This window comes from Neovison vison, chromosome 1, assembly GCF_020171115.1.
Source record: "Neovison vison isolate M4711 chromosome 1, ASM_NN_V1, whole genome shotgun sequence".
Taxonomy (NCBI): domain Eukaryota; kingdom Metazoa; phylum Chordata; class Mammalia; order Carnivora; family Mustelidae; genus Neogale; species Neogale vison.
In genome coordinates this window covers 24,848,817-24,874,515 of record NC_058091.1, presented here as the reverse complement: position 1 = coordinate 24,874,515, position 25,699 = coordinate 24,848,817, and the positions used below count along the sequence as shown (strand labels likewise).

Below are 25,699 nucleotides of genomic sequence, written 5' to 3'. Positions count from 1 at the left end.
CTCTATGTCTGCTTGTGATTGCTGTCTGTCGAATGAATGAATAAAATCTTTAAAATATATATATATAAATTATATATATAAAATATATAAATACAATATATATAAGTATATATATATTTTTTAAATTTTATATATATATATTGGCAGTTCAGCTGCAAGTTTTGAAGATGCCGCCCGGGGGCGCCTGGGTGGCTCAGTGGATTGAGCCGCTGCCTTCAGCTCGGGTCATGAACCCGGGGTCCTGGGATCAAGCCCCGCGTCGGGCTCTCTGCTCTGCGGGGAGCCTGCTTCTTCCTCTCTCTCTGCCTGCCTCTCACCGACTTGTGATCTCTGTCAAATAAATAAATTAAATAAATCTTTAAAAAAAAAAAAAGAAAATGAAGATGCCGCCCAAAGTTAAAAGCGGTTTAGGAAAAAAGCGATGGAGCTACCTCCTGGAGTGGTCGCTCTTCTGACAAGAAGGCTCAGGATCCTGAATGTGGCAGCGATGCAGTAAAGGTCACACACTTTTCCGTGTAAAAAAACAAGGGAAAACCAGGGGAGCCACGGAAAAGTTAAAGTCTGGAAAGACATCCAATGAAGTGGCTTTCATGAAGATAGAGCTGGGTAAAGGGGTGACCAGAGGTATCATGGTGGGACCATTTCCAGAAGCAGCATTTGCCTTGCCTATGAGTGGGCTGGGTAAGTCTGTGTTTATAGATCCTCCAATTAAAATAAAATTTGGATATCATCTTATGGTGACTGAAAGGAGAAAATAAAATTCTACAAAAGACTGAAAAAAAATATAGTGGCCAAAAAATGAAAAAATAAAATCATTTAAAAAATAAAATTGTTTTTCTCTTTTCTGAAAAAAAAGAAACAAAAATAATAAATTATGGTATAGTTACACTAAAAGAAATGGCTGAACTATAATCTGGAGGCAGCAGATCAGCGACTCAATCTTAGAATTCTAGTGTTGAGTGAAAGAACAAGTCATCAACAGATGGTGTATCACATGTGACCTATAATATGACATCATTTAAATACATTTCAAGAGCAAAACTCAGCAATATATTGTTCGGGAAAACATAAGCACGTGATTTTTTAGAACTAGGTTTTTTAAGAAGACTATTTGTTTGAAAGAGACAGAGAGAATGCACAGTTAACAGGGGATGGGGGTTGCAGAGGGAAAGAATCTCCAGCAGGCTCCCAGCTGAGTGTAGAGCCCAGTTGGACATGGGTCCAATCTCTTGACCCTGAGACCATGACCTGAGTCAGACACTTAGGGGCACCTGGGTGGCTCAGTGGGTTAAGCCTCTGTCTTCGGCTCAGGTCATGATCCCAGGGTCCTGGGATTGAGCCCCACATCAGGCTCTCTGCTCAGCGGGGAGCCTGCCTCCCCCTCTCTCTGTGCCTGCCTCTCTGCCTACTTGTGATTTCTGTCTGTCAAATAAATAAATAAAATCTTAAAAAAAAAAAAAAAAAAGAGTCAGACACTTAAATGGCTGAGCCATCCAGGTACCCCTGTAAGTATTCTTTTAAGAAAGCAGGGGATTGGAGCAGCTGGGTGGCTCAGTTGGTCGCCTGTCTGCCTTGGGCTCAGATCATAACCCCCAAGTCCTGGGATCCAGCCCTACATGGGCTCCTTGCTCAGCAGGGAGTCCACTTTGCCTTCCTCCCCTCCCCCCACTCTCTCTCAGTCGCGCTCTCTCTCGCTCTCAAATAAATAGATTTTTTTAAAAATAGTCCATTCGGAAGGAAGGAAGGAAGGAAGGAAGGAAGGAAGGAAGGGAGGGAGTGAGGAAGGAAAGAAGGAAAGAAAGAAGGAATGGCAAGCATCATAAACCCAAATCAGGAACAGGGTTACCAGGATCACAACATGGCTGACCTCCATGGGAGCCACATCTGCCACAGGTCACAAGCATGATGCAGGTAGTGAGTTCTTGGGAGTTCTGGTGGTACCTGGTTTACCTTCACTGGGAAGACAGGTGAATGGAAAAGGCAACTACACAGGAAAGTGGGCAAGGGTATAAACTGGCAAATGAAAGAAGAGAAAATCTGACCAACGACTATACAAAAAGATACTCAATCTCACTACCAATCGGGGAAAGTTTACGAGTTAAAACTAGGTGTCATTTTCCATCCATATAACTGACAATATTTTAAAAATCTGATGATATGAACTATTGAGAATTGGGGGATGGAGGGTGGAATATGGCCTTCCTGAGCCTGTACAAATGTAAATTAGGCCATTTTCAGTAAGATTGAGGAAAAACAAATGTATACTCCCAACCCCACACACTACTTGTTAATCTCCCAGCAGTTTTTAATATTAATTAGCATTTTAAGTTAAAAACTAACTCGATTCATCTAATGAAATCAAAGGCCAGTGACCAAGCTGGGTCTATGTAACCCATTATCACTGTATTCTTTTATCTCCTCCTGTAATCACACGTGATCATACAGTAATTTTGTTGATTAAAAATAATACTGATAAACCCCTATTACTGGCAGATTTAACAATTTATCTGTAACCTTCTACAAATGACTTAAACTAGTAAATGCAACTGTATATCACCCAAAATGTCAACAGTATAAAGCCAGTTGACAGTTGTATGAAGTTGTATCATTTCAACATTTGAAACAATTCGTAACCACTTTCTTATCGTTCAAATGCAACCAAATAGCCACTGTGTGTAGCAAAGAGGAAGCTGTGGATAATAAAAGTGCAGAAAACTTGGGAGCTGGTGAGCACGGGAAAGAGAAGGGAAGATGCTCTGATAACGGGCTATTTTTTAAATTTAACAGAGTACGTATCTGTTATTAATAAACATATTATTTATTAACACATTAATGTGGGGGCATCTGGGTGGCTCAGTGGATTAAAGCCTCTGCCTTCCATTCAGGTCATGATGTCAGGGCTCTCTGCTCAGCAGGGAGCCTGCCCCCACCCACCTGCTTCTCTGCCTGTCAATTGTGATCTCTGTCTGTCAAATAAATAAATAAAATCTTTAAAAAAATAAAAAATAAATTAAAAAAATAAAGATTAACGTGGATATGTGTCAAACAGGTTGTCCCCTTGAAGTACTTTCTTTGGTTTCTGGTTCCTCTTCTTACGTTGCCAAAGGGCTATTTCCACAAGGGCTGTGGCTAAGCAGTCTTTTCAGACTTTTTATCTGGCCATGTAATCAGCTACTGCCGGACAGTTAAGACCCCGTCACCTTCTGAATCACTTTATTCTAGAAAAGATGTTGTGAACTTACCTTATTTTATTTGTAAGTTCTGGCGGGTATGTACATTTTTCTGGAGACAACGTTATAACTCTCAAAGATGTTCAAAAGGGTCTGTGACCCTAGAAAACCCAAGGACACTGCATGAAGACAAATTCTCCTCAACCACGTGGAATCCCGCGGCACCATCTTCCCGGCTCCACTCCGCCCAGGCCAGGCCTCCGCGCAGTCCTCCGAAGCGTGATCTCCAGCAGGTGTCGCTGCGTTGCCGCCGCCGCGCCCGTGAGCCCCTCCCGGCCCGCTCTCGCCGCGGCGGCGCCGACGGAAGGGGCGGGGCGGGGCAGGGCGGGGCCTGGAGGCCCGGGTGCGCCAGGCCGTGGGGAGGGATCGAGGGAGGGAGGAGCGGTCCCCGAGTGCTAGTAACTGCGCCCCTGTCGGGCGTGTTGTGACCCCGGCTAGAGCCCACTCTGTTGCTTCCTGGCGCGCACTCGTGAAGTAAGGGCGCGACCGGCGCCTCTGCCCTGCCTGCGCTCCTGCCAGGACTCCGCGTGAATCTCCCGCGTCTTGCCCCGGCCCGGCCAGCCTCGGGACGCCTTGTGGACCCGGGGGCTGCGGGGACCGTGGGGATCCGGTGCGCCGCGGCCGTCCGCGCTTGGGCCCGGCCGCTACTGCAGGCTCCAAACGCAGACCCAGAGCTTGAGGACGCAGGTGTCCAGTTTCCTTTGACCTTGAAGACCCGGGAAGGTGCGCAGCCCGCGGGGGTGGGAAGTATGTCGGGACAGCCTCCCCAGTTTCCGCGGTCAGACTGAGAGGTCCCCAGAAGGGACGCTTTTCAGCGGCAGTAGGCTGCAGTTAGACCGGGTTCTTAATCGAGCAGTTCATGAACAGGCTCGCGAACGTGGAGCGATTCCCAGTGTCCCGCAGGTCAAGGGCCGCGTTGCCTCTGTTCCAGACGTTGCTTTGCTTACAGGCTTCGGCTCGTTCACTATCTTATCTACCTGAAGATCTGACCACAGACCTCCGGGCTTCCTGCCGTTTTCCTCTCCACTACTCAGTCCACACCATTGGCAAAGAACTCTTAAAATAACACTTCTGTTAGGTCATTTCCCCGCTTAAGATCTTTCTATGATTCACATGCTCTCTGGGTCAGGTCCAAACTTCGATAGGTACGGCCTTTGGAGAGCTAGCCTTTTGCTCTTCAATCCAGCTCCAGCATTGTGGGATCTTTTCTGGATTTATTTTCATGCTTCATTTCTGCTGATCTACTTTCATTCCAGTGGTTAATTAAGCACTTAACCGTGTGCTACACTGTTGTAGGCAGTTGGGATTCAGCAGAGGAAAACAAATAGGGGTGAAGATTTCTATGCTTGAGGAGTTTATATTCTATTAGGGAAAACGGTCCAAAAAAGAGAAAGCCGGTAAATCGATAGGTGAGAAGTGCTATGGAGGGGAAAAAATAGAGCAGAGTAAGAGGGCAAGATGCTTATTAAATAAAATTGGAATGAATGGACAGCATTGAGGTGATATTTGAGGAAAGAGTTGAAGAAAATGAGTTATGTATGCAGTTGTCTGGGGTAAGAGATTTCTAGGTGCAGCTGGGGCAAAGACCTTACCCAGAAATGTTCCTGTTGTATGTGAAGAGCATCAGAAAAGCCAGTGAGGCTGGGCTTGAGAGACCAGAGGTTGAGAGTGGCAAGACATTGGAGAATGGGGGGGGGGGGACCAGATCCCATAGAGCCTGTAACCTTTTCTCACTGCTTTCGTAGGAGTGATACAGTATAAATTACTTCTTGAAAGAATCACAGCTCTGTGGAAAATGGACCCTGTGGAAAATGGCCTTTATAGTATTGTTGTCATCATCTGCCATGATGGTTTAATCTGTGGAAGTGGTGAGAAGTGATGGGATGCTGGACGTGTTTTGAAGATACAGCCAACGTAACTTCCTGACATTGGGTATGGGTGTGAGGGAGGGTCAGGAATGACTGAAAATGTCTGTTCTCAGCACCTATAGGGGTAGTTATCATTCATTGAGATGGGGAAGGCTACAGGTGGAACAGATTTAGGGTTGGGGACATGTCAGGAGTTTGTTTTTGGACCTGTAAAGCTTGAGGTACCTGTTACACACCCAAGTGGAGAAGTCAGGCATTTGGATATTGTGTCTGGGGTCCCCAAGACTGCCCCTAGGTTCACTGATTGACTGGGAAGATTCAACAGGACTTGGCTGTGGCTGGTGGCTTTGATTTACCACAGCAAAAAGATACAAAGCACAGTCAGCAAAGGGAGAAGACTCATAGGACCAAGAGTGCAGGAAACCAGCTGGTCTTCCAAGAGTTGTCTCCCAGTGGAATCAAAAAGGATATGCTTAAGTCCCCAGCAACAGATTGTGACAACATGTGTGAAGTTTGTCTATCAGGGATGCTCTTTAAAGCCTCTGCCCAGGTGTTGATTGCCTTTAGTCACATGGGCACTGTCTGCCTGGCATGTACCAAAATTCAAGACTCCCAGAAGGAGTGCTCGCTTTGGCAGAACATATACTAAAAAAAAAAAAAGACTCCCAGAAGGAAAGCAGGTACTCAGCATAAGAAACTGTACAGTTTAGACCCAGTGAGTGACTCCTGTCAGTTCTGAGAATGCTGAGAATCCAGAAATCTAGGTTTCTAGAGGCCCACCTTGCAAGCAGGCCTTTCTAAGGATAGACTCGAGCCTGCTGTATTAACTCTTATGCACAGATACACATGTCTGGAACTTGGGAGAAGCGCCTGGAATAGGGATTATAGCTTGGGGAGTAGTTGGCATATAGGAAGCGTTTAAAGCCATGGAAGTGTTTGGTGTCTTGAGAAGCATTTGTCAAAGCTGACAGAACTGAGCTAAATAACGTGAATGTAGAAGAGAAGCAGGCAAAAACTGAGCCCTGGGACCCACCAACATTAATATGCCTGGGAGAAGGGAAGAAACAGCAGGTAAAGTGGGGGGAAAACCAGAAGCAAGGTGTCCTGGAAGCCAAGTGAAGAAGAGGGGAGTGGTCCGTTGTCTCAGATGGCTGCGGCCAAGTCAAAGGAGATGAGGAGTAACATGACCTTTTGGACTTAGAAAATGAGAGGGATTAAGAAGAGTGTAGACAACTGTTTCTGAGGAGTTTTGTTGTAAAGAGGAACTAGAAAAACTGTAGCTGGGGGGTAGTGGGATTAAGAGAAGGTTGGTTATTCAGTGAGAGAAATAACAGCATGCTAATGAGAGTAGTCCGTTAGAAAGTAAAAAATAAAACAGTTGTAACTTGCTGTTTCCCCAGAGTTCTGTTTCAGGCTTCCTTTGTCATTAGAACTCTTCTCTGGCATCTCCGCTCTGAGCTTTAGCCTCTGCAGGATCCAGCCTCCTTTGGACCTGGGTTTTCACTCCAGTTCTCTGACCGCCAGTTGACTTGACCACATTCCAGTTGAGTAGCCGTTCCTTGAGGACAAGGACTGTATGCTTTATGTGCAGGCCTAGTCTAGTGGGTACCTGGCATATGCAGGCAAAAATTAGGTTAGTGTGTTTTCTCAGTTTTACGTTCCTAATGTGCCAGTGTTTGCCAGAGTGAAGCAGATCACAGAAAGGGAGTAGCTAATCAACACAGAGGTAATGCTTGGCTGGACATTTTGGTTATGTTGTTCTTCTACGTGAGTATGATATTAAATAGTCACTTTGTGCTAGTAAAAGTTTCCTAGTGTAGGTAAATATAATGTATTCGTGATATATTCAAAAAGCAGCACATATCCAGGCCTTCCTCATAAATGATGACAGTGTGGTATAATGGCAGAACTTTGGGAGGGACATGTGGGATTCCAGACAAGACTTCCCTCCCCCAGCATGTCTCCTCTTGGGATTTCTTCTAAGTTGGGGCAGTAATTCTTCCCACTCCTCTGCTCCTGAATCTATCCATTCCCTCTGATATTGCACTTGGTCAGAGTTGGTTTTTGTTAAAAAGAAATGAGACATCTATTTCATGGAGTAGCAGAAAGAACAGTGGGCTTGGAGTCAGAAGACTGACAGTTCAGCATGGTGGTAAAGAGCCTTGACTTACCCAGGGAGCCTGGGTTTGAATCCACTTAGTATTTTTTTTTTTAAAATATTTTATTTATTTGACAGATCACAAGTAGGCAGAGAGGCAGGCAGAGAGAGACCTGTAGGGGGAGGGGAGCAGGCTCCCCGCTGAGAAGAGAGCCCGATGCGGGGCTTGATCCCAGGACCCTGGGATCCTGACCTGAGCCGAAGGCAGAGGCTTAATCCACTGAGCCATCCAGGCACCTCAGATCCACTTAGTATTTGTGTGATCCTGTCACTGAGATGGGCTGTTAGGAAGGAATAAATGAATTAATAGGTAGAGCGGGGCCTGACCCATAGTAAACAATGATCGTTAAGAAGACTTGTCATTGGAATCCTGGCTGTACTGGTTACTAGCTGTATGAACTAGCAGATTGTTAAATTGCTCCAAGTCTCATTTGTGCTCATCTGTAAAATGAGGGCCCTGTGTAAAGTGATCCCAGAGAGGCTGTCGTTTCCATCTCTGCCCACACATGCAGCCCTGGGAGTATTGTTCGCCCACACTTGCAGCCCTGGGAGTATTGTTCATTGTGGGGAACGTGCAGCCAGGTTCTCAGCTCGTGGGCATGCGTACAGCCTTTGGCGTCACACCTGATAGCAAAATAGGCTTTGCTGAAGTTACTTAGGCCAGTGTTTTAAAACTTTTTTTTTTACTATTATCTATACTAAATACATTTTCCATTATGACCCAGTGTGTGTGTGTATACTTACATGTGTGTATATGTATTACAATGAAAGTTTCATAAAGTAGTATTTACTCTGGGGCACGTGAGTGGCTCAGTGGGTTAAAGCCTCTGCCTTCAGCTCAGGTCATGGTCTCAGGGTCCTGGGATCGAGCCCCACATCGGGCTCTCTGCTCACTGGGGAGCCTGCTCCCCCCCCCCCGCCCCCGCCTGCCTCTCTGCCTACTTCTGATCTCTGTCTGTCAAATAAATAAATAAAATCTTCAAAAAAAAAGACCGTATTTACTCTTACCGTATGTGATATACTGTAATCTACACATTTCAGTTTTAATTCTTTTAAAAAAAGATTCTTTTTTAATTTAGTTGTGTGACAGAGAGCAAGAGAGAAAGCACGGGAGAGCACAAGCACAGGGAGAGGGAGAAGCAGGCTCCTCGCTTAGCAGGGAGCATGACGCCAGGTTTCAGGGAGCGATTCCAGGACCCCAAGATCATGACCTGAGCGGAAGGCACATGCTTCACTGACTGAGCCCCCCAGCATTCCCAGTTTTGGTTCTTGAAAAATAAAAATTTTATAATGGCTCATGACCCACAGTTTGAAAAAGATAGGCAAATTATCATCATTAATGCCCATCTTTATCTTCTGTATTATAAGAGCATCTTATTAACCAGTCATTTCTGAGGTTGATAGTAGAGAGCTCTGGCCACTTAGGGTTAACCTTCTTGTGTGTTTCGGATGGGCAGAAAGGTATGAAAGGCTTTCCCCATGAGAGAATTACTTTTCTTGGGGCGCCTGGGTGGCTCAGTGGGTTGAGCCGCTGCCTTTGGCTCGGGTCATGATCTCAGGGTCCTGGGATCGAGTCCCCATCAGGCTCTCTGCTCAGCAGGGGGCCTGCTTCCCTCCCTCCCTCTCTCTCTCTCTGCCTGCCTCTCTGTCTACTTGTGATCTCTCTCTGTCAAATAAATAAATAAAATATTTTTAAAGAATTACTTTTCTTAAAACTACACTGTGAAGAATATATGTTAAAATTTTAACAGCCATTGTCATAGAGTGAATATGGATGGTTTGAGTTTTCTTTTATTCTTTTCAAATTATCTACCTAAAAATATGTTTCACATAATAATCATTAAAATCTTCTTTCTCTTAAATTATGGTAATAAGAGTAGCAATTACAACTTAAAAAAAATCTTTACTTGGCAAAAAGTCCACCATTAGGTAACTTTTTCTTTTTCTTTTTCTTTTTTTTTTTTGTCTGCACCCAGTGTGGGGCTCAAACCCATTACCAGAGGTCAAGAGTCACATATTCTACCAACTAAGCCGGCCAGGAACCCCTTAATTTTTGATTGTAGTGATACATAAAATACAAAGTCTAGGAACTACTGAAATACACTATTTTCTTTCTTTATCCCTGTTTCTATAAAATATAAGGGTTTTTTCCTATGCATAGTTATTATTCATTCTAGATAGAATATGTATAAGAAAGATTCTTTGTCTCAATATTTCTCTTTAAGGGCTTCCGATAGTTTCCACTCAGTATTTTAGAGCACTCGTGGATTTTATAACATTTAAAAATTATTTTAAATTCTAGTTCTGGGGGCACCTGGGTGGCTCAGTGGGTTAAGCCTCTGCCTTTGGCCCACCCAGGTCATGATCTCAGGGTCCTGGGACCAAGCCCTGCATCAGGCTCTCTGCTTGATGGGGAGCCTACTCCACTCCCCTCTGCCTCTCTGCCTACTTGTGATCTCTCTCTCTCTCGCTGTCAAATAAATAAATAAAATCCTAAAAATAAATAAATATAGTTCTGTTGAAAAATAACCCTTCAATTATGCCTGCTTTATTTCTCAGTTAAGACTCAGATTGGGGTCCCAACAGCAATGAGATAGAGTTGAGCTCATTGTTCATGCCAATAAAAATAAGAGCCAAGATGTTAACAAATACAACTTGGGGGGCACCTGGGTGGCTCAGTGGGTTAAGCCTCTACCTTCGGCTCAGGTCATGATCTCAGAGTCCTGGGATCGAGCCCCACTTCTGGCGCTCTGCTTAGTGGGGAGCCTGCTTCCCCCTCCCTGCCTGCCTCTCTGCCTACTTGTGATCTCTCTCTGTGTCAAATAAATAAATAAAATCTTTATATATATAACTTGGAAGTTGCTATGTGCTTTTGAGTGGGCTTATAGGTAATTGGCTGTTGTAGACTTTGTGATGAAAGGAGGAAGGAAAAATCTTTGAAACCATCACCAAGGAAATCTGTCTGAAGGTATAGCCTTGGCACCGTGGAAAGTCATTCACAGACTTAAGGTTTGAGGATATGGACCATATCGCAACCCTTCTGATATTACTAAATTATGGCCTCTAAAGCCATCTTGATGTACTTGGGAGAGGTTGCTACCATAAGATGGTTTCTTTGAGGTAACTTAGGGATTGGCTGCTCTCTGGCATGTCAGCACCTTAGTGTCTTAGGAGGCGCCTTCCTTCACTACTTGCCAATGCCTCAAACAGTAGGAGAAAGATGGAAAAGAAGGTAAAAGGTAACTGTCCAGTCTGCTCCTTGCTAGCTCTGATTTGCTGGGGTTAGGGGTTGAAATAAAGTCTAGAGATTCATTCTGGGTTTCATAAAGTCATGACGTGGTGTCCTTCCTTGACAAAGTCAGTATTATAAGGATGTAACATAGGTCAGGAAATAGTCTTTCTCTCCATGAGATTTTTTTTATTTTAAGGTTTTATTTATTTGAGAGAGAAAGAGAGCGAGAATGAGGCGGGGAGGGTCAGAGGGAGAAGCAGACACCATGCTGAGCAGGAACCCCCCCCCCACAACTCCCATCATGACCTGAGCTGAAGGCAGTCCCTTACCCAACTGAGCCACCCAAGTGCCTGAGATCATTTTCTTAAAACCCTTGAGAAGAAGTGTTAATATTTTTCAGTAGTAATCAGTTTCCAAGCCAATTTGGCCGATGAAGAAGAGGAGAACCGGTGTGTTCACACATCTTAGCATATCTAGTTCCACCCTCCTGAGGAAAGCACAGCTAGACGACTCAACCATGGAAAAGCATGTGGCCCTGGCTACGTGCAGACCAATGTGGTCTTTTGTAGGGGAGAATAAGTACAGTACTCGTACGGCGTGTTCGTGGTGTGCATGGTTTATGTTGTAAGAATGCCAGGACGCTGCACTTGTGACATACAACGGAATTCTTGTCTGTTGCAGGTTATACGCGCCATGGCTATGACGGGTGTCAGATTCCCTGCCAGTGTTCTCAGAAAGCCAGACGCCTGGATTGGACTGTGGGGCGCGCTGCAAGGGACACCTTCATCGAAACTCTGTGCTTCCTGGAATCGATACTTCTATTTTTCTAGTACCCGGTTAAACACATCAAATTGTAAAACGGTCCTCCGTAACATTTTCTCGCTGAGACTCCCAGGCCTTGTAGTATCTCCAGAATATATTTTCCCCCTTTCCATAAGACTTAAGAGTAATGTAAGCTCTAAGAAGTCCACCAAGAAGACACTGCGGAAAGCCGAGGATGAGGAGGACTCTGAGGAAGAGAGTGACCGTGAGATGAGTGAGCAAGAAGAGGGGCTCGAGGAAGACCCCAGTGTGGTCAAAGACTACAAAGACCTGGAGAAAGTGGTGCAGTCTTTTCGGTACGATGTCATCCTCAAGACAGGCCTAGATGTCGGGAGAAAGTAAGTCTGACGTGCATTTTATTACAAAATGCTTTGTCGTCTTGTCATTTTAACGCAGGAGTTTCCATCACTCAGCCCGTCTGTGGTGAGGGGAGCCACAGATACAAGAGGACCTTCCGGTCACTTGTTGCAGTTTCCTGCTACAGACGAGAACCCCGACTCCAGCAGCAAGGCAGGGCACTGCCGCACATCCCCCGTGCCATATTTCCCTGATTCTAAGACAGTCGACTCTTAAGATGAGCCGTCGATTTAATACGAGCGTCTTGAGGAAAGTCATGACCACGTTAGAGTATATAGCAAGAGGAAACCACGCCTGGGTTTCACAAATGCCACAGGGTAAGAAGGTACCTTTTAGAAACAACAGAAGCTGTGCCATGCGGTCAAGAACGCAGGCTGTGTATCTAGACCCTTCGTGCTCTGGGTGAGCCTGGGCGAGTTCCTTGAATTCCCTAAGCTTCGGTTTTCTCATCTGTAGAATGTAAAGGAGCACCTACTTTAGAATCTGGTGCTTCTCTGCCTAAAGCATCTTAGTGGATGGAACTAGAGGGTCTTATGCTAAGTGAAATAAGAGAAAGACAAATGCCATATGATTTCCCTTGTAGGTGGAATTTAAGAAACAGAAAAGATGAACGTAGGGGAAGGGAAGGAAAGATAAGACAAAAACAGGGAGAAGAACCATGAGATTCTCTTAACTCTAGGAAACTGAGGGGTGCTGCGGTGGGGAGGGGGTAACTGGGTGATGGGCATTAAGGAGGGCACAGGATGGGATGAACACTGGGTGTTAATGCAACTGACGAACCCCTGAACTCTACTCTGAAAGAATGTGCTGTGTGTTAATTAAATTGAATTTAAATTTAAAAAAATAACAGAGCAGTGCCTGACACATAGTAGGTACTCACTGTTATGTTAGCTGTTACGAAGAAAATTCTCTGTGTTCAATATGTAGTGCACAGAGATGGTAAGTGGAACTTTCAGGATTTCTTTAGTATTCTTGTTCTCTCTGCTAGAATAATTCCATAAGAATAGTGACCTTCAATGTTCGTTCATTCGTTTAACAATTGTGTGCATACTGCGTGCAAGATAAGAATCATGGTATGGATAATATGTTCAGATTTCCATGTGCAATTTATACCTTTATGGCTTAATTTAATGGCATAGTCTAATTTTTTAATCCATGACACTTAAGGACTCGTAAAGATAACTGAGCCCTTGGCCTCCTCGTGGGGATTTACTGAATATGCTCTAAAATCTGGCCAGCTTGTAGGGGGGGCTCCCTCTCCCCCAGAGAAGTAGCTGCTGCTGTTGCAAGCAGAACCCCAGATGTTAACCACCTGGAGTCCGAGCGGCAAGAGAAGAGCTCACTGATTTCTCTCCGCACTCTCTCCTGGTCTGGTTGCCCTAGTGACTGAATGGAGAGATTGGCGGCTGCGGGATAGGAGTTTCCCCACGTCAGTGCAGACTCACAGAGGATTTGTTAATGGCCTCACCATACATGCGGTGCCTGTTCTTTTCCTCAGAGCCTGGAGCCCTTTGGTGGTCATGAACGCTAGGAGCTCCCACTTTGCAGACAGCTGCTACAGGAGTCGGGGCGGGGGGTGCCCCGAGCCCTCCCAGAGCTTACCTGCCCAGTGATGTCTGCGCGTCTCTGCCGCAGTTTGGCGTCCGTTCAGAAGGGCCCCTGGGTCTCGCTGTTTGAGATAAACATGGGGGCAGTTGACTCCCCCTTTCCCAGCAGTCAGAACGGAGGCTTTGTGGAGAGGCTGGTCACTGTCAGAATGAGCCTTAACGGCAGCTGTTTCTTTATTTTTTTTTTCAGACTGGTGTAATTGTTTTGAATGTATTTTTTTTTTTTTAAAGATTTTATTTATTTATTTGACAGAGAGAGATCACAAGTAGGCAGAGAGGCAGGCAGAGAGAGGAGAAAGCAGGCTCCCTGCTGAGCAGAGAGCCCGATGCGGGACTCGATCCCAGGACCCTGAGATCATGACCTGAGCCGAAGGCAGCAGCTTAACCCACTGAGCCACCCAGGCACCCCTTGAATGTATTTCTATTTCAAAGCATTTGACTTTTTTTTTTTCTTTCTTTTCTTTTTTTTTTTTTTTTTTTTTTTTTTTTTTTTTTTTAGCAAAGTGGAAGATGCATTCTACAAAGGTGAGCTCAGGCTGAATGGGGAGAAATTGTGGAAGAAAAGCAGAACGGTGAGCTATTCTGACAGCAGATATTTTTGTCTCTTTCTCTGCCAGTACTCAGTGCCACCCCGACTTCCCCTCAGGGGCATCAGTGACCCTTTGTGTGTGTTTGCGTTGCACGCTCTGTGACTCCCCAGAGGCCTGGTCAAGCTAGTGAGAATCACCAGCCAACTTGGTGACATAGACCACTTGCTCTTCTGCAGCCTTGATGTCCTTAAGAGAAAACTTGCCTTTTTTCCTTAAAATTTGAAGATGGACCACTATCACAATTGGCAAAAATCCGTAAACTGACTCATTAGTCCCATGAAGAGCTAATAATGAGACTAAGAAGAGTTGATTGTGTAGCAATCCCGGTGGACGGCTGTTAGCTGAGTGGGTGTGTGGTTCTGGTCAGTTCAGCTGTACCCGCGACACTTGCCACATGCCCTGCTCTGTGCGCAGAGCAGCCATTAGAAAAGACACTTCCTGTTTTCTAACAGGTCCATAGCAGTACTGTCGTTAAGAAATCAGGTATAAGAAAATGTATTTCCGGCATCCAGTGTTGTTATAAATCATACATACACACACACACACCACACACATATATGTGTGTGGTGTGTGTGTGTTTGTAAATTGTGTATTGTAGAAATAAGTTGCATGTGTACCTACGTCTGGAATTGGTAATACTAGTATTTATCTTTGGGCCATTATGGGTTATATTTTCTTCTTTCTATTTTCTTAATTTTTTTAAGTATAGATCACTTTCATAATTGGAAAAATAGTAATGATGGTAAAAGTTAACGAAGCACAATAAAAAGTTGTTTGACAGAGACTGTTTAAAAAAAGTTTGGAAGGGGAATGCCCGGTGGCTCAGGTGGTTAAGCATCTGCCTTTGGCTTAGGTCATGATCCCAGCGTCCTGGGGTCAGGGGGCTGCAGGATCAGCAGGGAGCCAGCTTCTCCCTCTCCCTCCTCTACTCCTGCTTGCTCATGCACACACTCTCTCTTTGTGTCTCTCCATCTCGAATGAGTAAATAAAAATCTTTTAAAAAAAAAAAAAGCTTGGAAGACACAGACATACGAGGCATCAGCAGACATAATCTCACTCTTAGTGTCTAGAGAGCAAATGTTCCCGGGAAGTCAGACACACTTTTGTAGGTGGCTTCGAAGCTTGTTTCATGTTTCACAACTCCCCTGGGGATGGAGGGCTTGAGCTACATCCTTTTGCTGTTGGCCATGGATCCGGATCAGCACTGAGGCTTTCTTCAGAGACCTTGCTCTCTGGGATCCTACAGGCTCTCATGGCTAAACAGACAGGAGGAGGGGGCACTCCCCAGTGCTCGTCCCAGCCGTCCAGTCCCACGGTCCATGATCTGTCATGGCACCCGACCCGGCAGGTTCAGCACGTCAGTCATGGCTCTGTGAGCTGCGGGAAATCAGGCGCTACAGACGTGCCTCTGGAGATCAGGCTCCTCTTCTCCCATAATTGCTTTTGCCTGCTTGTAGCCCTGCCCCCTCTCCTCAGCTGCAGTGTTCCTAAGACGGGACCTGCTCTGTGAGCACCACGCCTCTGTGCCAGGGCCTCATTTACAAACGCCACAAGTCCATCTTCCCCCCTCTGCTTTGAGACATTGTTAACTACAGTCTAATTGCTGCTGCTGCATTCTGCCTTGGGTGTTCTCTTGTCTCGGCTGCCTTCCAGATTTCTCCTGAGGGTCAGCAGAGGAAGGGGCCAGTGTTAACACTCGACTGCCTTGTTACTAGGAGGCCTGTAGCCATAGTAACTGCAGCTAAGGGGAGATTTGAAATGTAGATATTTGGAACAGCCCTTAATCCCAACCAGTGTTGCTTTGTGTCTGCTGTGCTGTCTCCCGCATGAAGGAGGACAGGCCCTTGCAGGGAATAAAGGACACCTCCCCTTCTGAGGCCGGCCGCACGGGGCTGTGCCTGGCCACCGGCCCTGAAGGGTCAGGCGGGTTTGTGGTGCTGCAGCTCCGAGCAGGCCGCCTGTCTGTGCCGTGGCGAGCCAGGGCCTGCTGACTTACACAAAAGGACTGAAGCTTCCTCAACTCCCCGCTCCCCGGGATTGACTGGCTAAAAGCCTGCGTTCCCTGCTCACTGCCTTAGAAGTAAGCTCCCAGAGGCCTCTGCTGCTCAGCCACACGCAGGTCACACAGCAGATTGTGAAGGGATACAAAGGAGGGTTGCAGTTGGCTCTGTGTATCTTTTGTATCACATGCATATGTTACTTATTAAAAAGTGAATTTTAATAAAGCCATGCTGAAAAATGTAAAAGCATTTGAAATGCTCTCAAACCTTGTATTTCTGGACATTGATTTTTTTTAAGATTTTATGATTTTAGAGAGAGTGTGAGAGAAAGAGAACACAAATGGGGTGAGGGGCAGAGGGAGAAGCAGACTCCCTGCCGAGTAGGGAGCCTGATGTGGGATTCGATCCTGGGACTCCAAGATCATACCTGAGCCAAAGGCAGACGCTTAACCGACTGAGCCACCCAGGTGTCCCGGACATTGATTTTAAATGTCCACACAGTTGGGACAAATGGTCATTTTTTTTTTTTTTTTCTTTTAATTGAACTCATGAGAACTGTAGGAGGACAGACCATCTAGGGGGTCAGCCCATCCTTCAGACCCAGGGGAGAAGCAGCCTCCATGCTTCCTTGCGGTTTGAGCCATTTTGCTTCTTAGCCCAGAGGGGAGAAGGTTAATGGTTTATAACCAGCTGCTGCGTGAGTTTCGCATGTAATTACTCTAGGCTGATGAGTGTGGCGTGGTGGCAGAGGTGCACATTCCCACGTTGTAGACTGAATACTGGGCCCTTGAATGGGTGGGAGAACAAATACGAGTTTGCCCAGGTAAGGTGCAGATGTTTTTGACAGCATGAATTTAGGACTGCCTCAGAGAACATTAATCAGAAAATAAGGTAAAAGTGGCACCATATTTCTTAAACAGAAACCCTCCAGTAGACTCTCAAATGGCCATGTATGCCCACTTTGAGTCCATGGCCCACACATGGGGTTGCTGCCCACCTCCTGGGAAGCAGTGGTGAGTGGTCTGAGGTGGCCCCAGTCAGTCCTAGCAGAAAGAGCATAGGACACCTGGGTCCGTTTAGCTCCTTCCCGAGTCAGTGGGCAGATCCCACTGAAATCCTGACCTGCCAGGACCAGGTGCCTACCATGGGCTGTCCCTGGTGACACTGCTGTGACTGCCCTGGGACATGACTGGGACTACTCAGCCTGAAGGTCCCACCTGGACAAGAACGGGTTTGACGTTAGCCCTTTGAACCCATTGAGTCAGCATCCAGATTGATCCTTCTGTCTTTGTGAACTGAGTCCTGTCTTCTTGATGATGTGGCATCACCGGGGCTAATCAGTGCTAGAGAAGAAGTTCACCATTTCTCTAAGAGATACAGCTGAATGTTCTTCCATAGCGGCTAGTTTTCAACAGACTGCCCCATCCCCAGTTGCATAGCTCATCTGGGTCGAAATCAATGAAAAGTTACACTGGAAGTTATTTTCTCAGCGCTGGCAGTAATTACTATGCACGTACTCTCTCTGATTGTGCCCCACTTTCTCTGCCTCTTGTCACCGTTACCGAAACAAATCCCTCCGTGTGTTGCCTTCAGTCATCCAGTAGAGGTGAGTGAGTGGGACACACCACACCAGAGCTGCCATGAGCAGGCAGCTGTCTAGGTCTGATGGAAGGACACAGATGGCGTTGGGCAGGAGTGTCGGAGGCATCCTCTGAGCGAGGCCCTTTCATCTGGAGGCACCATTGATAAGGGACGGTTTCAGCAGAATCACTAACCTTTCTCACATGGTCCTCTGGGTAATGATGGTTCCCGGATAAAAACTCAAAGCAAGGACATTTGTGGGGCACCTGGTTGGCTCAGTCAGTGGAACATGCAGCTCTTGATTTCAGGGCTGAGAGTTCAAGCCCCATGTTGGGTATAAAGATGACTAAAAAAATGAACTTAAAAAAAAAAAAAAGACATTTGTATTAGCCTGCGTTTCCCAAAATGCAATGAAGGCTGAGTTTTCTTTCCATTTTCAGGTGAAAGTGGGAGATACATTGGATCTTCTGATTGGAGAGGATAAAGAAGCAGAAACAGAGACAGTAATGAGGATTCTCCTGAAAAAAGTGTTGGAGGAGAAAACAGAAAGTGAAAAGTACAGAGTGGTGTTACGCCGGTGGAAAAAGTTAAAGTTGCCTAAAAAGAGTATGTCTAAATAAATGGATTGCTTTATATTAATAAAACTGCTTTCTAGTGATGGAGGGAAGGGCCAGCTTCAAAAGAGGACATTTTTATTAAAATAAAGTCACCTCACCTTTAGTGGAATCTGCGGAGCTCTTTTATGGAAATGGGGATCCATAGCTTGGAGACACTGCCCGTGGCCTGGAATCCTCTCCAGAGCTTCATTTGTGCTCGCTTTGGCCTCATTTTGGCCTCCTGAGCATGAGATATGTCCTGAGTGAGCTAACCCCAGAGAGAGTTTTAATGCCAAGCCTGCTGTTCTGCACAGTAACTACCTCGGGAATCTGTGTGAAATAAACTGGCCTTGTTGTTTGTGCCTTCGTTTCAGTTCTGTCCCTGCCGACCAGCTTCCCTGGGTTCAGACTTCTTAATGGCAAAACCAGTTGAAGTCAAGGTCACCCTTCATATCCTTTGGGAGACCCCTTTCTCCACCAGCCCTTCTGAATTACCGATTTGTGAGCTTTCGTTCCCTTCAGTTTGTCTTCAGAAGGATAGATACGTGAAGTTGTTCCAGCTCACTGCAAATGGGCTAGTTAGGGCCCATTTAACAGTAATCGTTTAGGGCAGGGAGCCCCAAGAGGCCTTTTTTATGGCATTCAAGAATGGTTTTTACATTTTTAAAACATTGTTAAAAGAAGGAAGGAATATATGAACCGAGGCCTTAGGTAGCCCACAAAGCCTAAAATATTTACTATCTGACCTTTTACAGAAAAAAAAAATAGGATGACCCGTGTCCCAGCTTAGGGTAATAAGCTGAGAGTTTAATTTTCAGGAGAAAGTATATTTTAGTAGTAGGTTTTAAGGGAAACACAGATATTATCAACGAAGAGAACAAAGAGAGACCGATTATTCTAATTCTCAAGAAAGTGCTGTAAAAAGGAGAAAGCCTAAAAAAATAATAGTATTAGAAGGGACACACACATAATGCACATCATCTAAGAAAAGGACATCTGCAGAAATAAATTGGTTTGTAGACTCCCAGGAACAGTTTCCTAGCACTTGAAGAGTCCACTCAAGTAGAGACCCATTAGATGGTGTCACGGAAAAAAGACTGGCTGTGCCTGGGTCCTTTTATTGCCCTCTAGGAATTCTTTTCTTTTTTTTTTTTAAGATTTTATTTATTTATTTGACAGAGAGAGATCACAAGTAGGCAGAGAGGCAGGCAGAGAGAGAGAGGGAAGCAGGCTCCCTGCTGAGCAGAGAGCCCGATGCGGGACTCGATCCCAGGACCCTGAGATCATGACCTGAGCCGAAGGCAGCGGCTTAATCCACTGAACCACCCAGGCGCCCCGCCCTCTAGGAATTCTTGAGAATTCAGGTTAACTGACAATGAAGGGAAACTTCTGTGGCCCAAAGCAGGGGGATGTCTGGGCCCATAAGTATGGAGGCCTTAACACCTTGAATTTCAGAAGACTCCAAAAAACTGATCTTTATTTGAAAGCTTAAGTAAGCTCTCAGGAAGAAAGACAACATAATGTGCAAAGCAACAGAGGGAATGTTTCCGTTTTAACACTTGTTAATTGGGCTTTACTGAGTTACCAGTAAAAACTTTAATTTTAACAGGACTTAGTTCTGAATTATAATTTAGGAGACTAATGTCTTTACTTTTTCTCATTTCCTCTTCCTCTGCCCCTGTCTCGCTCTCCCTCTCTCTTCCTCCTTCCCACTCTCCTCTTGACTTCTCTTTAGAAAGTTGTAGAAAGACTAAGAAGTCTTGTGTGGTGAGTGGCAGCATGACCTAGGGATGTGTCAGGGTCCTGGTTTTTAGGCTCAGTCTTGTCATTAGTAAGTCGGGTTACCTTGGTTACAGTTTGACCTCCGTCTCTGGGCTTCAGCTTCCTCATTGGTCAAATGGGGACCGGGGTACTAATTGTCATGTACACATTGTCATGTGTTCAAAGGAGGGAGAAAATCAAAATGTGTTTGTTGTATGAGGTAAGAGGAGCTATTGCTAGCTAGGAAGCAGGAAAAGCCACTTGAAAGGCTTTTTGAAGCTTTTGGTAATTAGGACCTCACCTAGCTATTTGCAGCGTTTGGGGCCGCACCCAGACCTCTCTGTTTTAAAAAATCAAACTAAAAAAAAAATCTCATGGAGAATGTTGGTTTGGCGAGGGCCCGGGCAACAACTGAGCTCTTACAGTTGTCTGCAGTGCGAGGGACTTGGAACACGGTTATGAAATAGCAGAAACAAAAGCAGTCCGTAAGGATTCACAGAACTCTCAAAACTCACCCAAACGATGGTTGCTTTCTATTGCCCCGTGGCGACACCACCTCCGTGAAAATTAAAATTGGAAAAGATTTAAGATGTATATGTTTCTAGTGCAGTGGTTCTCAACCAGGGGTGATTTCACGTTAGGCAGTGTCTAGAGACCTCTTGGGTGTCACAGCCTGGGGGTGGGTGGTTAGGGACATCGAGTAGATAGGGACCAGTGATGCCTCTACATGTCCTACAGTGACAGGACACCCCACAACAAAGTTACTGGACCCCAAATGAGTAGAGATGAGGTTGAGACACTCTGCTGTAATGGGACGGCAAGTTTTTGGTTTTTTTGTTTTTTTTTTTTAAGTTATGACTACTTTGGTAGAGGCTGACCTAGCCCATTTATCAGTAATGATGGCTAATTCTTTCAAAGAAGTCGCTGCCCTCTAGGAAGTTCCACGCTAATAGCATTTCTCTGCCAAATAGCACCTGTTGTCTTCCCTGGAAAATTATATAGATGGCTAGGCTATCGTTTCTTCATCTTTTTAACATTTTGTAGAGAAAAGTAGACATTTGGGGGATATTTCTTAAGTCACAGTTTTTTTGGTTAGTGATGACTGGGGAGATGGAAACAGAAGTAGCATTTTCTAAGAAGCTGAAAAGAAAGATTGCGGTTGGGGGTGCTGGTGTTGACGTTCCGTGAAGCTTCTAAAGGTGCAGCCTGAATCCGGCAAGTAAAGGGACACTCGGCTCAAGTTCTGCCTCATCTCGGTCACGCACATTTGGCTTGCAGAAAGGTGCCGTCAGATTATCAATGAGCTTACTGACAGTCACTAGGGAGTAGTGTAGGACAGTAGAAACTCCCTGGCGTGGACTTGAGAGCGGAAAGAGGGCATCTCCCCAACTGCTTTTAGCAGGTCACATAGGAAGCTTGGAGTCACCTGTGGTAGTATTTTCACCTTGGAAATCGCAATCATCAAAAACCAGTACTTATTTTTCCCTTGGAGAGTCATTTCTTAAACTACCAGCACATCACTGGGTGGGACTGCGGATACACACCCAGAAGTTTCCCACTGGAAGGGCCTAGCACTGTGGGCGGAGCCTCATCCAGCCCCAGGGACAGCCGGCTTGCTCCCCTTGGCTAGTCTAGGTGTCAAGAGAGGCGGTTACTTTTACCACGTGTTCTTCAGTAAATTATTTTCCTGCACAGGAAGGGCCCCCACAACCTGCTGTCCTTCTACTGTTGGTAGCTGCTACTCCGTAATCCGCCCCCTGGAATTTCTCTGAAGGCCCTGAGGTTGGAGGCAGCTTTCTGAGACTGCCGCTTTCCTGTTCCTCTCAAAGACCTGCACGTTGGGTTATGGGGTTTTCTCTTCGTTTTTGGTTAAGCAGGCGTATCAGAAGCAGGCCAGTGAAAGTAGGAATTTGCAAGGACATGCAAATGCCCTCGAGGACAAGGATCACGCAGGATGCCCTTCTCGATTCTTCCGTAGAGATGACATCTGTACCCAGTGGGCCTTCTATCTTGGGACTTTATTTTTTCGGAGAGAGTGTGGGGGTAGGGAGCTGGTGGGCAGATGGAGAAGAGGAGCGAAAGACCCTTAAGCAGACTCCACACCCAGCAAGGAGCCTGGTGTGGGGCTCGATCTCCTGACCCTGAGATCATGACCTGAGCCAAAAAATCAGAGTCGAATGCTTAACTGACTGTACTATCCAGGAGCCCCTCCTGGGACAGAATTCTTTTCTTTTCTTTTTTTTTTTTCTTTTTTAGAGATTTTATCTTTATTTGACAGAGAGTTCACAAGTAGGCAGAGAGGCAGGAAGAGAGAGAGGGGGAAGCAGGCTCCCCGCCAAGCAGAGAGCCCAATCTGGGGCCTGATCCCAGGACCCTGAGATCACGACCCCAGCCAGAAGCAGAGGCCCAACCCACTGACCCACCCAGGCGCCCCTGGGACAAAATTCTTAAAGATGATGAGACCTTCCCCAAGGCAGATAAGTGAAGCCCCCAAAACTGCAGTCAGGTTAGAACAGCAAGTGTCTAAAATGGGCCATTTCTGTTTAGAGTTCTGGACTGGGTAATAGTGATTTCCAGAGCCCCACTCAGAAGGCTTCCTATTAGACACTTCCTGCCCCTTGCAATGCATAGATTTTTCTTTCGGACGTAGAGGAGAGCCCTTACCTCTTGATTCTGATGCAGAGACGCAAAAGGTGAGGCTAAAATGACAGCAGCCAACTCTCCTTTGAAGCAACACAACCAGCAACAACCCGACGAGAAGGCACCCGTCGCCACGGGTCCTGCATCGGCCGAGGCACAGGCCCCCTCGTGCCCACGCTGTGCCTGGCTGACGCTTCCCCGCATCCACGCCAAGGAGGAGACTTAGGTTTAATACCTGTGTCAGAAGTAGCAGGAACCGAACACTGGGAAGACCAAGGCTATGGAGCTCTGCAGCCGGCATTCACAGCCTCTTAGCGGGAGCGTTTCTAGTCTGGGAGAAGCAGGAGAGTCAGGAAGCTGTGGGCCGGAGCCCAGCCCTCCTCCATCTGCTGTGGCCTCAGCTGTCGGCACTGAGCCGAGGAACCCAACTTCGCAGTCCGCTTATTACCCACGTGCAGCTTGGAATTCGGTTTCAGGCAAGAGAGGTTAGGTTTGGTGGTGTTTACCACCAGAGCCTTCTCTCCAAGGCCTCCCAACTACCAATTAATGAGTTGAGGACTTGTTAGAGTCATGGAAGAGTGCCCAGGAGATAGCCGGCATTACAAATACTTTTGCAGGGCTCCTGGGTGGCTCAATGGGTTAAGTGCCTGCCTTTGGCTCGGGTCATGATTTTGGGGTCCTGGGATCGGGCCCCATGTCGGGTTCCCTGCTCGGCGGGAAGCCGGCTTCTCCCTCTCATTCTGTCACTCCCCTCTGCTTGTTCTTGCTCTCAAATAAATAAATAAAAATCTTAAATATTTTTGCAGAATGAACGCACTTCCTTTAGAGGACGAAATGATTCTTACTGTATTTCTCATTCTGCTCTCTGCACTGAAAGCTTTCTCAAGTCAAACACTCAGGCAGCTCCTGGACAGTCAGCACAACCCAAGTTAAACGCCAGGTTTAACTGTCCTAGGCAGAAGGACGGAGAAGTTTACTGCACACAGCCACGTGAGGCGTGGCACCAAAATCCCCGAGCACGGACTTCGGAGTCAAGCCAGTCATCATTAGCAGCACCTGGCTGGGCCAGCTATCTGACCTCGGCCAAGTCACTCAACCTCTAGAAGCAGCCCTGTCTGTAAAATGGGGGATAGAAACAGGGTTCCTGTGAGGATTAAATGAAATAACGTATGTCAAGTCCCTAAGCCATTAGTGGGCTCAGAGAAAGGGAGCGCTTACAAAAACATGAACTCCCTATAATTTAAGGACCCATTGTCACTTCTGACAACACAGCTGCCACACTGTAGGAGCTTCTGGAAGGATGAGCTATGGCATGACGTGTTCTCCACCTCTGTCAGGGACACAGTTCACTATCCGGAACACAAACTCCCTTTAGAAGAACAAATGAATTCTTATTCCTTAAAACCAATGAACAGGCCTCCCCCTGTAAAACTAGGCTCTGGCAAAAGCCACGTTTGGCCAGTGCTCCTAGGCCATGCTGCGCAAGCATTTGTAAACCTGCGTCTTCCTGCTGACCTGAAAAGCTAAGATTTCATTTATTGCTAGTTAAGAAACAGTTTTATTTGAACACAATGGGAAACCATTTATTTCACCTGAGATCTAGTTATCATAATTGGAAAAGGGCTAAGCCATCGGTTTTCTGTGACACGCACAGCCTACCTTGTGAAGTCACTGGTGCAGGGACCCTCAGAGTGTGGCCGTGGACCAGCAGGGCCAGCATCACCTGGAAACTTGGCAGGGATGCAAATTCCTAGGCCCCATCCAGACCCACCAAAGCCTACTCTGGGGATAGGGCCCACTGGTCGGCATGCCCTCTGGTGGTTCTCGCTGCAGAGGGCCCACTAACCGCTCCTGCTTGCAGCAGCCCTTCTGGAGCTCAGCCCTTGGCCCTTTTGCCAGGAGAGCTGCCCTTTTCCAACCTGGGGAAGACCTCTAACAAGGACCAACAAGCCCCTCTGCCTCACCTGGGACTAATTCAGCCAAACAATCCATAGTTCTAGAGCTTTACAGAATGGGGATGAAGCTGGACAGCAGTGGAGACCCACACCCTAGCTCCTGGTCTTCCCTGGCCTCTGCTGCGTCCCTCCTGCCCCTTCTCCTGAGGACAAGCCCACCGCCACTCTCACGGGAACGTCTCAGGTCTGCCCCAAGGGAATCCGATCCCTGGCGGTTCCTTTCACAGACTCTTCCCGGGTGTGCTCACTGGTCCCAGAACAGGGCTCTCCACAGTCGCCGGTGATCTCACACAGATCTGAAACCAGGACACCCACATTGGAGATCAGACAAACTGGGGCTTAGAGGACGTGGGTGGTCAAGGACACCAGGGACTTGCACTTGTTTTCGGATCTGAATCTTTGTGTGCTATGGCTCAGAGGGTGTTCAGCAGCCAGACTGGTGTGCTGTTGCAGAAACAGACCAACGGGCTTAAACCTTGACACCGCAGTTCACCAGGAGCGCAAACTTGGGCAAGAAACCTACTTCCCTCTGCTTCCTCACCACAACACAAATCATGGTTCCCAAGACACTCGTTTTTAGGAGAATTAAAGGAGAGAGTATATGCACCCCTCAGGGCTATACCATACCTTTCTTAATAGACACAATTCTGGAACTTACCTCGAGGGTTTTTTTTTTTTTTTGAAGATTTCATTTATTTATCTGACAGAGAGATCACAAGTAGGCAGAGAGGCAGGCAGAGAGAGAGGGAAACAGGCTCCCCGCTGAGCAGAGAGCCCGATGCAGGGCTCGATCCCAGGACCCTGAGCTCATGACCTAAGCCCACAGCAGAGGCCTAACCCACTGAGCCACCCAGGCCCCCCCACCCCATAGGGTTTTTGAGACCATCATTAAGGCTAGGCTCTCAGCAGTGTGGCCGGCACATGTATGTACTTGGTGAATGTGAGGGGCCGTCACAGCGCGTAGGGAAGGAGAGTTCGTCCCGCCTTTCTCACCACTGGCCGCAGGGGATGGGGGGGGGGGACAGTTACGTTTGTTTAGAAGCTTCCCCAAAGAGGCCATTGCCTGTCACCATTCCAGTGATCATGATAATTAACTTCGTGTGTGGTTCTTATCTCCAAGAACTAGATTTTATAAGTAAGCTCACAGATACTGAAATTCTATGACTTCTCTTTTGGGCAGAAAACAAACATACCCACAGCCAGAATGCAAAGAATTTAGTCTTCCTTCAATTCTTGCTTAAACTTGTTACTCCAGCCCCCGACTGGCCCTAACCTGCTGACGAGGCTTTCTCACACACACAC

At 46.6% G+C, this 25,699-nt stretch overlaps 1 protein-coding gene and 1 pseudogene across 2 annotated transcripts; both read left to right on the top strand.

Moving 5' to 3' along the window:
- The first annotated feature begins 383 nt into the window (after positions 1–383).
- Positions 384–758, top strand: LOC122898517 (annotated as a pseudogene).
- Positions 759–3,589: 2,831 nt separating this feature from the next.
- MTRES1 (mitochondrial transcription rescue factor 1) lies at positions 3,590–18,414 on the top strand. 2 transcript variants are annotated; one of them, XM_044244632.1, is made up of 4 exons: positions 3,590–3,953; positions 11,170–11,648; positions 13,774–13,846; positions 17,886–18,414. In XM_044244632.1, exons 2-4 carry the CDS (start codon positions 11,182–11,184, stop codon positions 18,063–18,065), a joined length of 720 nt encoding a protein of 239 aa, XP_044100567.1. In that variant the 5' UTR covers positions 3,590–3,953; positions 11,170–11,181; the 3' UTR covers positions 18,066–18,414. The 2 variants fall into 2 exon arrangements, with proteins under 2 accessions (XP_044100567.1, XP_044100575.1); XM_044244640.1 differs by lacking the exon at positions 3,590–3,953 and adding an exon at positions 4,984–5,162.
- The last annotated feature ends 7,285 nt before the right edge of the window (positions 18,415–25,699 follow it).

What these genes read in the sequence shown, in the direction of transcription:
- MTRES1 (XM_044244632.1), top strand. Translation starts at nt 11,182, where the DNA reads ATGGCTATGACGGGTGTCAGATTCCCTGCCAGTGTTCTCAGAAAGCCA. An exon ending in GGCCTAGATGTCGGGAGAAA is followed by an intron (nt 11,649 to 13,773) that starts GTAAGTCTGACG and finishes TTTTTTTTTTAG; the next exon opens with CAAAGTGGAAGATGCATTCT. An exon ending in TGTGGAAGAAAAGCAGAACG is followed by an intron (nt 13,847 to 17,885) that starts GTGAGCTATTCT and finishes TTCCATTTTCAG; the next exon opens with GTGAAAGTGGGAGATACATT.